The 16824-nt window shown below is 37.0% G+C and overlaps 1 protein-coding gene across 1 annotated transcript in view; it reads left to right on the top strand.

Moving 5' to 3' along the window:
• The window catches only part of LOC126827454 (neuroglian), a 30414-nt gene extending 13590 nt beyond the window's left edge, over window positions 1–16824 (top strand). The window contains exons 12-23 of the mRNA XM_050556774.2: window positions 1276–1643; window positions 5667–5901; window positions 6329–6471; window positions 7739–7952; window positions 8360–8662; window positions 9368–9478; window positions 9672–9830; window positions 10497–10607; window positions 11187–11351; window positions 11662–11796; window positions 13761–13809; window positions 14828–16824. Of these exons, the coding sequence (XP_050412731.2) occupies window positions 1276–1643; window positions 5667–5901; window positions 6329–6471; window positions 7739–7952; window positions 8360–8662; window positions 9368–9478; window positions 9672–9830; window positions 10497–10607; window positions 11187–11351; window positions 11662–11796; window positions 13761–13809; window positions 14828–14882 (2048 nt within the window). The 3' untranslated portion in view covers window positions 14883–16824. The remainder of the gene's footprint in view (window positions 1–1275; window positions 1644–5666; window positions 5902–6328; window positions 6472–7738; window positions 7953–8359; window positions 8663–9367; window positions 9479–9671; window positions 9831–10496; window positions 10608–11186; window positions 11352–11661; window positions 11797–13760; window positions 13810–14827) is intronic.

Raw genomic sequence — 16824 nt, 5'->3', positions numbered from 1 at the left:
TAGCCTGGAGATCGGGTGTTCATCCACATTTTCCGGCGTGGTTTCCCGTTGTCAGTGATGCAGGACGGAGAGCCTGACAAGGACAGCTGTCTAGTCGTTCGGATGGGACGAAAAACCGAGGTCCCGTGTACATTTTGGCGTGCACGTAAAAGATCCCTTGGCAGTTGGAATTCGATATAAGAGTAGGCCGTAGCGCCGCTGACCGGGCAAAATTTCCCTCATAGCACACTGTATGGCGTTTGCCCGTCTTCATTAGTCCAGTTTAGGAGCAGAACAGTAGGAAGTTAAACCCCATTTCATTTCATTTCATTTCGTTAATGTAACGGTAACCTTTTGGCAATAATACCGATGATAATAATATTGCATGTTTATATTGTGCCAGGGTGCCTCAGTGAGTAAAAAGTAGTAGTAGGTACAGGGGACCCATACTGGCGAATGTGGAGAAAGTTCCTCGGATTTTTCCAGCCTGTTTTCACTTTGCCACAGGCGCAGTACGAAATGCCTGGTATATTGTAAGAAATAATACACAGTCGTTCGAATTGGTCGAAACAAACGTGGGCCCGTGCTCACACTGTCAACTGTCAATTTCAACTGCCAAAGTTTCTCTAAGGTGATGTACACGTAAAAGACACCCTGGCAGTTGAAATAAGACGACGAGTATTCGTAAAAGCCACTGTCAAGCCAAAACTGTATGACCTATGCTCGTCATTATTATAACTTTATACAATAAAATGCTGCGTTATTATCTTAAATCTAACCGTTTCGATCGCACTGTAATGTTATTTATACATGAACCGTTGGGAGTTTAATCATGTCATCGAATGGTGTAACGCGTGTGCGTTAGATCATAGGGTCTCCCATTGAGTCAAGTGGGGTTATTTCAATCCCCGGCTTTTACGTAGCAAGTAGTCTGTCCAAAACCTCGAAGGTTTTCCCCGATTCCCCCAGTTTCCTCTCACTGTTAAAGAAGACCCCTACGCACAAACAAATTACTGCAATAAAATTGAACAATGTGTTCGTCGTGACATAACTCATTTTTTCGATTTCTCATTCCATTGGTTAATCGCCCACATCAAACTGGGTGTGGTTTATCTGAAATTTCTTTAAATCGTACTGTCGTGAGAACAAATAAAATGAAATTTGACTATAAAAAGCAAAGCAGAAATAGGTCATATGGTATTTGTTGCTTCATATGCGAATTTTCGACGGCTATGAAAGGGTGCCTTAATTATTAAATAAATCTATTCTTCTGAATCCCCGTCTACTTTTCTTCAGATATACCAGATCCTCCTTTCAATGTCCAGGTAGAAAATTGTGACGTCAATGCTATAATCAGATTTACGCCTGGAATGGAAAATAACTCACCTATAGAGTACTTTGTTATCCAGTATAACACATCTTTCAATCAGGACCAGTGGTATTTTGGCGCCAGATCGGAAGCTAACCAGACTCAAGTAATGGTGCCACTATCGCCATATGCTAACTTCACTTTCAGGGTTATAGCATATAACAAGATCGGAGAAAGTGACCCTAGTTTCCCATCAAGAACAAGATGTAGAACTTACCCAGCTCTTCCTAGTAAAAATCCAGAAAATCTACGCGCAATTGGTAACAAGAAACATTATCTTTACATAGAATGGACAGTGAGTTGATAATATTTGACATTTGCATCGTTATTTTGTCGTGGTCTTTATTGACCAACGTATTATTGTTGTCGTCGCCTTTGTCAGGCCATTGGACCGTCCGCGTCTTAAAATGAGTAACTGGTATAGATTTATTTTAAAACTTGCCGGTAAAAAATCGATCAATTCTCTGTAAAAGCAATTAACAATTCAAATTCTTACCGCTAAGAAATGTTTCAATTTAGTTAAAATACACGGCACAACAAAAAAGAAATTTCGGACATAAAAATATCCACAACCGGTTTTTTTTTACGCCCGTAACCCAAAGATCTTGGTTCCTTTCGATATTCACGCATATCGGATCGTAACTTCCTGAATTATGGCCCCAGATTGTACGAAAAATCACGTTTTTAGCCTGTGGTCCCTCTAGAGGTCACAATTATTAACCGATTTAAAACACCGTTCGATTATATCACCGTTACACCCTAATTTTGTTTCGTGAAAATCGGGTCACAATGTTGATCCGATTTTGATGGGACTTGCAATACATGTTTATAACCCAAAGATCTTGGTTCCTTTCGATATTCGCGCATATCGGATTGCAACTTCCTGATTGTACGAAAAATCGCGTTTTGGGCTTGTGGTTCCTAATGTAAAATTATGGTATGTCAAGGTTGTGGGCCCTCTAGAGGCCATAGTATTTATCCGATTTGGATGAAACTTTAAATATATATATGTTTTTATCATAAAGATCTTGGTTCCTTTTGATAATCACGCATATCCGAACGTAACTTCCTGGATTATGCCCCCTGATTGGTCGAAAAATCGCATTTTTAGCATGCGAATTCTCTAGAGGTCACAACTTTTTTCCGATTTTAAAAACCGTTTAAATATATCACCATTCCACCATAATGAAGTTTGAATTCGAATTTCGGGAAAATCTAAATGAAACTGCCCGACAAAATGGCCGCATTTTGTACGCAAATTGGGTAAAAGTATGCTACGAAGGATGTGAACCCTCTAGAGGTCACAATTTTTATCTGATTTTGATGAAACTTAAAACATATCTTTATATCCCAACGATCTCAGTCCTTTTGATATTTGCGCATTTCAGACCATAACTTTCTGGATTATTGGCACTGATTGTACAAAAAATCCCGTTTGTTTTTAGCTTGTACTCTATCCATCTCTTGCAAAATGTGGGCGTATCCTGACTGGCAGCCGTTGGTTGTCATTTTGAGTGAAGCCTGTATTATTACCGGACCGGCACCGTACAGCACAGTGGACGCTTACAGCTGACCTCCACATCCATTCACTTAATTTGATATTTTGGTGTTTATTTCTTGCAATATCTATGTAGTTTGTCTTATCCGCATTTTTGTCTTGTAGGTTTTGATTTGTGTGTAGAAAAGTGTCTATACCCTTCTATGTATTTTACATAAAATGTCCTGCTAAACACTGATTCACAAATGTTTATTGGGAAATTATTTCAATGAGATTATGTGCGCCTCCAGGGCAGCGTGAAGTTATCTCGTTTTTCGATATTGGTGAATATCGAAAAACAGCTACTCGATTTTCGATATTTCCGAATAACGAAAAACAACTATATAGCTCGTTTTTGATATTGGCGAGCTACTCGTTTTTCGATATTCAGACTTGAATCTCTAAAAAAACAGATTTGATGGATGTATATCTCCAAAATGTCTCCAAATCACATTTGATTAAATACGTTTTCTAAAACGAACTAAATATACTCTTCAAAAAAAGTAGGGGATATTGAAATGCAAATACCTATGCAGGTTGTAATATGATAAATAGTCATGAACACTTGACATGCCTTGAGAGTATGTTCACAGATGAAGAACTTATCGCACCAACAGAAACACTGAGCTGCACGTGCGACACGCAATAGCGCCATACACATGGGAGGGGTTCATTGTCAAATTTGACACTCCAGGGAAGGGTTGATGAAAATTTCCGCGTGCTTGTTTATCCTATCCATGTTTGCTTTCCTATCGGTTCTTGCATAAGATTTACTGTTTGGCGTATTTTTGCTTTAGTGTGTTACGTTTAATTTGAACGGGAGACGTGTTCGTCGACGTCAACGTCAACCCTGCAAGAATTGACCGTGGCACTGCAAAAGGAGTGGGTCAGATCGCCAAATCGTGATTGGGCGATTGATTAGGAGCCTGCCACGACGAATTGCTGAATGTCTGAGAATTGGTGGGGCAATTACTCATTATTAAGACAAAAATCAAAAACGTCCATTTTCACTTTTGACAGTGTATCTCTTTGGGAGTGAAATGGGGCTGTCAGATAAGCCACCCATATGAACTGTTTATGTTCATGTGTAGGCAATTGACCTGTTATTAACATACACTGGTTACATTTCCGCAGTTTTGTATTGTTTCTAAATATCCCCTAGTATATACCGTAAAAGAGGATGACTGAGCAGTGAGTTCTCATAAACTGCACTCTCTTCTTGTTTTTTGATATTGGCGAAAACGAGCTACTCCCGTGAATGTCAAAAATACAGATTTTAATTATGTATATCTACAGAATGTCTTGAAAACACGTTTGATTAAATAAGTTTTCTAAAACGAACTAAAGATATAAATAAGGATGTCTGAGCAGTAGATTCACATATCAAATGCTAAACTCTATGTTTTTTATATTGAAGCTCGTTTTTCGATATTCAGAATTAAATCTCAAAAAAGCAGATTTTATCGATTTTTTTAAAGTGACGTCATAAAATTGGAGTTTTTTTTAAAAGTGTAAGACTTTGAAATCAGGTAAAATGTCAATGACAAACGATAAATTGAATCATTTGTCGCATATTCGGAAAGTTTTATCAAAACCAGTTATATAAACAAAGGTTCTGTGCAACTTTTAAAAAAAGATTAATCTGATAGATTATGGCACAGCACCTTTAATATTGGTTATGTATAATTTAAATGTTTACCAAAATATGTGTTTCGGGCGTTTACAGTGAAAATAAGTCATTTGAGTACCATCGAATTTATATAATACGTATTTTGTCTACATGACTTCTTCATTGAATACCATTAAATCTAAATCCCCGCTAAAATTCGCCCATGTATCTCTGTTATCACTGGTCACTTCAGTCAGTTATAGAGAGGGATAATTCGTGTTGTTGAAAGAGTGATTACGCATCTATCGTAGCAATGATCCCTGTGATAAAATAATATTTGAGACGTGTTTAACCAGTTCTATCACATATGTGATAATGACTGGCACCAATATTGTCCTTGCTCGAGACAGTTCCTCGTGGTTTTCTCATGTCCCTGGTGCAGATTGGAGGGCCTGGCAAGGTACAATGTTCAGTCGTTCAGATAAGACAAAAATTGCGGTCCCGTGTACACATTGAGATGCAACAAAAGGAACCCTTGACAGTTTTAATTCGAAATACGAGTAGATCGTCAATTTCTACCCTACTTTAAAAACCGTTTAAATATATCACCGTTACACCATAATGGTGGTTGAGTTTGAATTTTGTAAATATCGGACCGAAACTGCCCGACAGAATGGCCACTCTCTCCTTGAACACAAATAGTGTAAACGTATGTAATACCAAGGTTGTGGACCCCTGGAGGTCACAATGTTTTTATCCCGAAGATCTAGGTTCCTGATTTTTTTTTTGAGCTTGTTCTCTCTCCATCTCGTGCAAAATGTGGGCGTATCTTGCATAGCAATGTTGATGGTAAACGATTAACTAAGCCATTTGGTGCTTATTCTGAATGTTTTATCGCAGTCGTTATGTTAACATAGGTTATGTGCAATTTGTTTTTAAAAAAAACAGAAAATGTTGCTGGCTGAAATGTTTTTGCTATATAAGATAGGGACTTTTTGACAGATTTTAATGATCCTTTTCCTTTTTTCTTTAAGATTCTTCAAAGAAACAAAACATGAAGCAAAACATATTAACTTGGATGTTGAAATTAATATATAAGTGTATGATTGGGTTGTATAAAAACTATCAAACCTGTTTCGAGGACAGGTCTAGTTTGGTTTATATTTTTTCAGCCAATGCCAAGGATAGAACAGAATGGGCCAGGATTCCAGTATGTGTTACAGATAAAAAAACGAGGTGATCCCGATCAGAACACAATTTCTATCACTATTGAAGATTGGAGGTTAGATCATTATGAGATGTCTACTGGCGACATCTATCATCCATATGAAATAACAATTAAAGCCAGAAACGGTCAAGGCGAAGCTGGTGGCGCCAAGACAATTATTGGATTCTCAGGAGAAGATTGTGAGTTTGGGCATGATAGTTGTTGATGATACTCGGGGGGAGTATTAAAAGTTTGATATGATTATTGTTTATTATAGTCGGATATACAGGTTAAAGTGCTTCATTTGGCATTAAAGAGAATCCATCCTATCGAAAGCCGTCATCTTTCCCTTTATTAATGATTTGGGCTATGGATTCATAGCAATATTTTTAAAGATTTAATTTTGTGAGCCTTATTAACAATGATTTTAGAGCTGTTATGGAATACTGCTTCTGGTGGGCGTATAATAGGGGTCCTCACGAGCACTCCAGTGGTTTTTTTTCTAACACTTTCAACCAATGGAATTTATTGCTACTGCAAGAAAACGGACAGGCCTTACAAATGATGCGACTTAGTCATTATTTGAAAATTTGACGTTGCTGATAATTTTGATTGTGCTATTTTCAGTTCCAACTGTTCATCCTACTAATTTAACAGCTAAGGTGATAAAGTCAACTAATGTCACTATGTCGTGGGATTTTGATATGAGCACCATTAACCCAGCTGGTACTACATATACTCCATTAAACGGAGAATTTAAAGGTTTTAAGGTTCGTCTTTGCTATACACTATCAGGGAACCACAATGTCTATCTCGGTAGAATAATTCAAAACGAAATCAGTTTTGTGTTATGCAGTTGCACTCTTTCAAGCCATATGTGCTACATATAAACCTGGTGCTAAGTCATACATATAAACCTGATATTTTTGGTCATAAATGCTACATGTAAACCTGATACTCTGTCATACATGCTGTATAAATCAACCTGATACAGGGCCATACACGCTACATATAAACCTGATACTAGGTCATACATGCTACATATAAACCTGATACTAGGTCATACATGCTACATATAAACCTGATACTAGGTCATACATGCAACGAATAACCGTGAGGAGGGTTGGAAGGCTGAATGGTTAGCACGTGCGCGCTGTATCATAAAGCCTGTCATTGAGTCAACTGGCGGGGTTTCGATATTCCCCGGTTGTACGTGACAAGGAGAAGGGTCGCCTGTCCAATCTCGTGGGTTTTCTCAGGGTCCTCCGGTTTCTTCCCACTGAGTCATACATGCTAGTTCATGCATATAAAAATGAGTCACACATGCTTTATATAAACCTTATAATGGGTCATGCATACTAATTCATGCATGCTGCACGTATACTTGGTCATGCTTGAGGGGATTGGGAAACAGGCAAAGTCTATATAAATCCCTCTCTCGTAATGGGCGGCTACAGGATTTCATTATACTAAACATCCATCATGAATGATTTATTCATAAGAAAGTGCTGGTAGCCCTAAAATGGGATAGTGTGAAAATGCATTGAGATGCTCATCAGTATGATTCTTCAATCAACACGTAATTTTTTAATAATATACCAATTTGGTATACAAATGAAATGAAATGAAATTGGGTTTAACGTCCTACTGTTCTGCTCCTATACTGGGCTAATGAAGACGGGCATACGCCATACAGTGTGCTATGAGGGAAATTTTGCCCGGGCAGCGGCACTATCGCCTACTCTTATATCGAATTCCAACTTCCAAGGGATCTTTTACGTGCATTCCAATGTATACACGGGACCTCGGTTTTTCGTCTCAACCGAAGAACTAGACAGCTGTCCTCGTCAGGCTCCCCGTTCTGCACCACTGACAAGGGAAACCACGTCGGAAAATCAATTTGGTATACAGTTAAAGTTGTAGGGATAGATTTTCGTTCAGTGTACAAGTATATTCATTTGATATCCAAATATACAAGATACAAGAGATTGTGTATTTATCTGCTGGGTATTACTGTTATTGTGTTTATGGTTGTAGATTCAGTATTGGAAGGAGAATTATAAAAATGATACCTACAAAGAATGGGATATTTCTGCTGACGATGCCTTAAACAATACTGTTGAAAATAAGGTTACTGCTTTAGTTGAAGGACTTCCTCCGTTTTCCAATTTGGAAGCTAGGGTTTCTGTAATGAATAACTTCTTTGTTAGTCCACCAAGTGATATTGTAAGATTCCAGACAAAACCTGGAGGTAAGACTGGATTGGATACTACCATTTAAAGATACAGGCTTAGACCCTTCTAGTCAACTTGGTTTTAAGTAAAGTATACGATCCCACTCTGGATTCTTTCTAATATAGATTCGCACCTTTATAGATTTTCTCTGTCCACGTGCTTATTTCTTTTTATTGGTTTTTAATTTTGGGAGAACGAGGCTATGTTTTCCGGTATCATTATAATCTAAAGCCCACGCATTAGACACCTTTCAATACAGACGTGTAGTGTATTATAGACAGGGCTTTCAAAACCAAATATCAGTTAATAAACTTCAGTGCAATTCGATATTTTTAGTCTATTGTAGATTTTTATCTGTAATATTTTAAAAACGTGTTACGTTAAAGTAATTTCTTGAAATAAACATCAAATTGTATACTTATAGTACCCGGATCAGTACAACATTTTGATGCTCGAAATATTACCCATAATCATTTCGTCTTGGAATGGGTTGAACCTTCAGACAAGAATGGATACATCATTGGATATGACATCGGATACCAGACTGTGAAAGGCCTGAATCTGGGTACAGTGATGTATCTGCAGCCACAGATTAACGATCCCTTACAGAATTCAACCATACTCAACGATCTTTTACCAAAAACGAAATACAGAATACATATCTGGGCAAGGACAGCCCAGGGCCGTGGAGAAGTTTACTTTATAGAGCGTGCTACGACAGCTTACGGTAAGTTCTCGGCGAGTGAATGTCTGGTCGTCGGATCTCAACTTTGTTTATCGATGATCTCTTTGATCTTTATATCCGATAATAGAACTATATCCTTTTGTGAGAGAGAGAGAGAGAGAAATGGGTTTTAACGTCCACTCGACACAAACTAGGTCATTTCGGGACTAACATATGGTTTACTTTTAATTCAATAATTCGCTTGCGCGTAGGGATCTTTAGCAGTGGGAGGAAACCGGAGGACCCAGAGAAAACCCACGAGGTTGGACATGCGACCCTACTACTTGTCACGTACAGCCGGGGATTCGAAACCACGCCAGTTGACTCAATGGCAGGCCGTATGATACAGCGCGCGCGTGCTAACCATTCGGCCATCCAATCCCCCAATATCCTTTTGTAGTTTTGTCTCCAGATGTTAAGTAAAATGGAGTTCCGTAAAATATAAAAGATAGAACATAACCCGTAAGCACCACTCTTGTTATAATAACTGATTTCAATGTATATATATATTATAGACGACAGGTGTCATATTCGATATACGTTTCAATGTTTTGATTAAATATTGTTTTAAACAAGATGGGGCAGAGAGTGGGGTGGGGACATCTGATACTATTGATTGTTATATTATTTTATATTCCAGTTCCTCTAGAAATCTATGGCCATAGAATCATTATAAGGAGAAAATTACATTTTCTATTTATATTTCAGTACCAATGTATACCATAGAATCGGTAGGACACGATTATATTAACGTTACCTGGTCGTCAGACATCTATGATAAACCAGGAACAGTGGTGTTTGTAGAATACAAAAAATTAGGTAGGTATAATATAAATGTATAAATATATTGTAATTGATGAAAAGTCTGAAAATGACTTTTAATATGGTGGCATCGTGTTGCGAATCTTAACTTGTTTAAGCTATTGAATTCAGCTTTGACAAAATGAAAAAAAAAATAATTTAAAATGTCTTGAAAATTACTCATACCATATTTGTATTTTTAAATAATCAGGTGCTCCTAATTGGATGAATTCAACTGATGAAGATGTAAACACGTGGAAGAATATCACCAACCTGGAACCTGGTACAACGTATGAAATACGAGTTGTAGTAACTTATCAAACCCTGAGAAGTGAATCAGATATTACCAATGTGGCTACCAACGAATCAGGTTCGTTTTTATACGCCCACATTTTCATGTGGACCTACATTGCCGTCGGCCCTGTCCGTCCGTCCGTCGTGTGTCCGTTCACATTCTGTTTGTGAACACTCTACAGGTCACAATTTTTATCCGATTTTGGCGAAACTTGAAATATAGGTTTATCTCCCAAAGAACCGCACTTTGATGTTCAATGACTTGTTCACGTTGTTGGGAGCTAAGTCGTGGCATTCCTTCTGTATCAAAACCATTAGTGGCAGTCAGTAACTTTTCGGGCATTTAATATCCCTTTTAAAGCACAATAAAACGTGCCTGTCGGTTTAATTTTGCCGACATGTAAATTTTAGCGCGAAATTGTTACATTGTAAGCAGATACTCCCTAAACCCATCCAAGTTAAAAAGTTTAAAATGAGTTTGGATATCGATGTTTGTGTTAATTTACATTTTTGTCATGCAAGCAATTTTACATAAATTTTTCATATTATGGTTGTATTTTAAAAAGCGACGTTTCTTTTGCTGTTCAGTATATTTGTATTGTTTTAAATAATTATTCTAAGCACAATCCGAGTTATTCATTTCACGTACAGTAACTTTAAATTTTGTTTATACAGATCCTCTAGTACTTATATATACCATAGAATCAGTAGCAAAATTTTATATTTTCTATTTATATTCCAGTACCAATATATACCATAGAATCGGTAGGACAAGATTATATTAACGTTACCTGGTCGTTAGACGGCTTGGATAAAACAGGAACAGTGGTGTTTGTAGAATACAGAAAACTAGGTAAGTATTCAAAATTCCATGTTGAAGTAAACTGATATGGCAGTGACCCCTGCTATCTGTCCACAGGTCAGGGTGTTTGAGACTATTTCCGACTCGATCAATTCAGTTCAGCAGGCGCGTTTAAATGGGTTCCGACATCCCTTTTATCGAGCATCAATTTGTCAAAAACATGTTGTTATTTACCCTGACCCTGAATCCTTGTAAAACCCCTTTGAGGGCTTATTTTCGTTTTTTTGTTTTTTTTAATACATGATGGGATTATTCGAATAGTCATATGAATACATACGGCTATTGCTCCCGTCAATAAAACCAAGTAAAAGTTATTGTACATGGGGCAGAATTTAATTATTTTTTCTAAAATACCACATACAAGATTTTATTTTGGACTAAATCACTAGACGTGAATTCTGCCTTAGCCTCCTTTTACATTTCAGTTACTTATTTCAACTACTATCGTTCGAACAACTAATTGTCTGTAAAAAGTTTTGGATTTGTTTTTCTAATTGTAAGATACAAAGGTAAGATGTGGGTTTTGTTCCCATTTTATGCCCTTTACAAGAATACTTCTTTTTTATTCAGGTGACTCAGAATGGATGAATTCTACCGTTGATTATAAGGATATACGGACGACTATTCCCGATCTCGAACCCGATACAACTTATGAAATACGAGTTGTGGCTATTTATAGAACACAGAGAGTAGAATCTAATATTACGCAGTTTGTAACCATGGCTGATTCAAAAGGTTCGTTAGTATTATAGCTGTATTATTGACATATAACCGATTTAAGTAAATTGGCGAACGGCAATATTAGTCTTTAGGTCATGGCCATTTAATACTTACGGCTAGCCCCCCGGATCCATTCACTTTTTTTAATTGTTTGTTTATATGTGTTTTCTGAGTATGATGTCTTGTCCATGTATTTGTTTCTGTGTAAATTATGTGTGGTGCAGTCCCGCTGCACTTACTAACATAGCCTTGTTCATCCTTCAAACGATAATCAATAATTGACGTAATTCAAGATTCATTTATGTATTTGATTTGTTAATTTCAGCTCATACCCACCCCCGGGTGTCTAATATTGAATGGATTCTAGGAATTCTCGCCGCTGTTGTGGCAGTATTGCTGATAATAGGTGTTGTGTACTGTTACTGTAAAATAGTCAATAGAAAAACTAAGTACAAGACAGGTATTTGTTGAATAACTGTATATAGATTTTTCAGATATTGTCGTTTTAAATTACCATCTCGAAGAGATCAATTCCTCTTGGGAAGCAAATAACTTCTTCATCAACTTAAACATGCATTATGCAAGAGCAAAATCTGCTAATTACAAGTCTTTCTTTAGGCCTGAAATGTTATCTAAATTATCAATTAGACATTGATTAACTTATCCAGACCATAATAAACTCTCGATGTCAAGGCTAGCCTTCGATGCTGGCTGGATTAGATTCCTATATGCCGTTAACGGCCATTGATAATTAAATCAAAAAAAGTGGATAATCGAGACTATGCTGTTTATATTAATGATTTTAGTAATGATGACCGAGACTTTGCAAAAGTCGGCTCATAGTGGATCAATTTGACTGAAATTTTCAGCAAATTACCTTTACACTATCTAGTTTTTAACTATTATAGCGAGAACTGCCATCTCTGTATCTTGTCTCCCATAATGTATCTTTAAACATTCAGCCTATAAAAACAAAAGAAAAATTACGGTTAATGGCTATAACAAAACGAGTAATTTTGAGACTGATCTGTTTTCAATACGATTAAGTTCATCTCTTCATATACCGCTTTAGACGATGAAAACAAAACAAAAAAATCTAGGATGGGTACTATCATTGCTTGATGCAGATTGATGAAGATTTGAGAGGTCTATTTGAAATGAAATGAAATGAAATGGGGTTTAACGTCCTACTGTTCTGCTCCTATACTGGGCTAATGAAGACGGGCATATGAGGGAAATTTTGCCCGGGCAGCGGCACTATCGCCTACTCTTATATCGAATTCCAACTGCCAGGGGATCTTTTACGTGCATTCCAATATATACACGGGACCTCGGTTTTTCGTCTCATCCGTAGGACTGAACAGCTGTCCTTGTCAGGCCCTTCGTCCTGCATCACTGACAAGGGGAACTATTTGAAATGACACATTGTAATAAACAGTAACTTTATTCCATAGACTTGTGTGCTATCGACTTTGATATACGTCAGTCGTTTCTAAGACACTAAAGATGGCGACTCGAAATTAATAGAAAGTGGTGTTACGTGTTGGTCATACCTTCATTTCAGTGTTGGCGTATATAAATTGAGGCAGTTATGGCCAACATAGCACGTGAGACTACAGGGTTCCGTTACATTCCGTTCCGGAGTTTTTAACGGATGCTTTTTAAATATGGTGGGTCATGCGATGAGCCCAATTCTTATTCAGTTATCCCCCTTTTCCGTAAACATTCTGAATCCGATATAGGCTATAGTTTTAACTTTGCTAACACAATAGACGTTATAGGTTATAACATCTTTTTTTTCAAATTTCGCTGGAAGCAATGAGGTCAATAGTAGATGAACTCTAGAGTAGAGATTCGATTTCTTTAAGGATCCTAGATCCAATTCAATTTTTTTTTTGGGGGGGGGGGGGTGTGACTGAATGGTTAGCGTGCGCGCGCTGTATCATAAAGTCTGTCATTGAGTCGAATGGCGTGGTTTCGAATCCCCGGTTGTACGTGGCAAGGAGTAGGGTCGCCTGTCCAACCTCGTGGGTTTTCTCCGGGGCCTCCGGTTTCTCCCCCCCCCCCCCACTGCTAAAGACCCCTACGTGCAAGCAAATTATGTAAATAAAAAAAAATAAAAAAAATTAAACCATATGTTAGTCTCGAAATGACCTAGTTTTTGTCGAGTGGACGTTAAACCCCATTTCTCTCTCTCTCTCTCCAATTCAATTTTGCTCATCATCCAGGGTTTCCTTTCGGATACGCTACAGTGGAGACGATGCTGATTTTTGGGCATATTCCATCCTTTGCGCGGCTATCTTAATCATTTTAGACCAATATGCTATTTTATTTTTTATGTTGTGGGGCCCTGTGTTTGTTGGGTTTTTTTGGTCAGATATATCGGGGTTTTAACATACATATTGATTGATTATTTTTTTGCAGACACAGCTGGTGCATCACTGAAAGCTTACTACCACACGAATACCTATAGGTGAGATAAACAAAGTCGCTAGGAATAACTGTAAAGAAGCTAAACCTGTATATATAATATTCGAAATTACAGACACTAACTGTCCCATTACCATTAATATGTATGTTGTTATCCACCCAATTATCCAATATTTAAGATACAGTGAACAATTTTAAAATCAGTCGATGACAGCATGCCATGTATGCTTTCGAATGCCATTTGTAATGAGGCGCCTTTATGAACGCGGCAAAACGTCAGTGGTTAGGTGAAATGTCAAACCATACTCCCGATGACTGGACTAACCAGGCGCAAGCGACTGTCATTCAATTTAAACTGCTCAACTATTTCGACAGACTGATGAGAGAAAGTATAATAAAAGAGATTTGAAAAATGAATTTAAATCAGGCCCCGAGTTCACAAAACATTCTCAGGCTTAAGTTAAGAATTTACTCAAAAATTTTCTCCTTATTTTAACTAAAATATAGCCATTTTTAAAACTTTTGTTGTTTTAATGTATCAAATACATCAATAAGAAACTATGTGCAAAGTTTTGTGTTTCTGGTGGAAAGATATGCCTTATAAACAGTGATTAAAAATTTAGTAAATTCTCAACTTGAGCCTGAGAATGCTTTGTGAACTTGGGGCCGGTCTATATACACTCAAATTACATTAATATGTGCTTTTTGACCTATTTCTGTCCTTTTGGGTTTTCAGGTTTTAAAAAATATAGATTTAGCTCTTCTAACAAGAATGGCGTCTTTGAATGAATGTGGTGTCTACTAACAACATTTAAATCTTTTTAGTTTTTCTTAGCAACGTATGGGGAGTTGGTCCTGTGCTGCAGATCGTAAGGTCTGTCGCGGATGCAAGTCATGACTTCCTTTTCACTTTTGCACTCGACCAGAAATGGGGTTGCTTAACTTAATGAGTTTTCTCGGGTGTTTTCGGTACCCCCTCATTCCTCACAACATTTACAGTAAATGGTGATCAATATAGTTAAATCATTATTTACATAGTGTTTTTTTCTTCTTGGTTTCAGCAGCGACAACGAAGGCCAGTGTTACGTTGGCGCGAACGATCCAGAAAAGCCTTAATTTCCACCACCTTTAAACCGTTCATGAACAATGACTTCAACCAGAATAGTCATATAACTGTTAAAATGTGAAATAATTAATTTGTAAGAATGTAGTTGTCTTGGCTGAAAATCTGTGACCTACAAGGGTGTGTCACTATAGACCCGAAATCCAGAATATTCAATTTGGTTCTTCGATTTCTTAACGATAAGCGAAGTCACATTATCGTTCAAAAGATCCATATTGTTAATCAGATATTTATCCTATACAATCTAATCTGAAAAACCACATTACCACTAGACAAAAGACAAACAAAAATATTATTTTACCTAACTAATAGGTGCCACTAAATAAATGTCTCGGTTGGGGTGTGGGCGAGGCGTAAGATCTTGGTTTGGAATGCATTCCTTTTCTATATCCGCGTTTACTTCGAACTAGAATTAAGAAGGAATTGGCGCGTTCTTGGTGTCAGTCTCTGCAGTATATCGTTTATCAATTATATTTTAATAATTCTTTTATGTATTACATTATTATATCATAAATTGTACAGCTTAGTATATCGTTTATCAATTATATTTTAAGAAATTATTGTCTCCCGCCTTTCGAAGAAGGCAGGGGACTATTGAATGGGTCGGGCCGGCCGTCCCTTCGACACAATAACCCACCTTCTAATTGAGCTAGAATGTTCATACTTGGTGTAGCTGTTTATTAGGCGAATGCCCTGGTGGAGTTCGAAGATGAGCATTTGTTTGCTTTGGCTAAGCAGAGATAAACAATTTGATTGGCTGGTGCTTTGGGACTCGATAACTTTGGTTCTAATTAGGTGAGAGTGACAAAACTTGGTGTATAGTTTCATTACTTCAATACCTCGATGTACTTTGACTAAGTTCGATGATGAGCTTTTTCTGCTAAGGGTAAATAGAGCGATGAGCAATTTGATTGGTCCAGACTTTGGAGCTTGATAACGTTGATTCTAATTGAGTGGCAGTTGTGAAACTGCGTGTTAGTTTCATTACATCAATACCTTGACTCAGTTCAGTGATGATATTTTCCTGCTTAGGCTAAGTAAAGACTTCAAATTGATTAGTCTAGACTTTCGAACACAATAACTCTCCTTCTAATTAAGGTAGAATGTTCAAACTTGGTGTAGGTGCCTGCTTAGTGAATGCCTTGACACTGTTCGATCATGCGCAATTTGATAGGCTAAACAAAGATAGGCAATTTGATAGGCTAAGAAAAGGTGGGCAATTTCATTGGTTGAGACTTTAAAACAGATAACTTTGGTTCTAATTGGGTGAGAGTGATGAAACTCGGAGTATAGATTCATTATATCAATACCTTGACTAAGTTTGATGATGTGAATTTTCTGTTTATGGTAAGGAGCGATAAGCAATTTGATTGGTCAAGACTTTGGAACATAACAATAATTGAGGCTGAATGTTTAAACTTAGTGTTGTAGATGTTCATTAAGTAAATGTCTTGACTGAGTTCAATGATTAACATTTTCCGCTAAAGCTAAGCTGTGCTAGGCAACTGCATTGGTTGATGCTTTGGGACATGATAACTTTGATTCTGTTTATGGAGTAAGTTGAAACTTAGTATATCTGGTACTTCAAAACTGAGTTCGATCGTAGACATTTTTTGCTTAGATTAAGTATAATCAGTTTGATTGTTCTGTTCTTTTTAAAAGATACATGTGTAATTAATTAATATGTGTCATCTATTTATTTTAGGGCTGCGCGGGTACATCAGACTCACTGCTGGCGTGTAAATTGTACAGTCTCTGCAGTATATCGTTTCTCAATTATGTATTAAGAAATTATTTTTTATTACATTATTAGTATTTGCTTTACGTATACCGTTCGATATTCATATTATATTTTAAGGGATTATTTTGTAGTACGTTTTTATTTTGAAAATTTATTCAATTATATTTTTTGTAAATTAAATTATTTTTCTAGAA

The sequence above is a fragment of the Patella vulgata genome, chromosome 7, assembly GCF_932274485.2.
Source record: "Patella vulgata chromosome 7, xgPatVulg1.2, whole genome shotgun sequence".
In the NCBI taxonomy this organism is placed as follows: domain Eukaryota; kingdom Metazoa; phylum Mollusca; class Gastropoda; family Patellidae; genus Patella; species Patella vulgata.
Note: the sequence above shows the minus strand (reverse complement) of the source record. Positions and strands in the feature narration are given on the sequence as shown.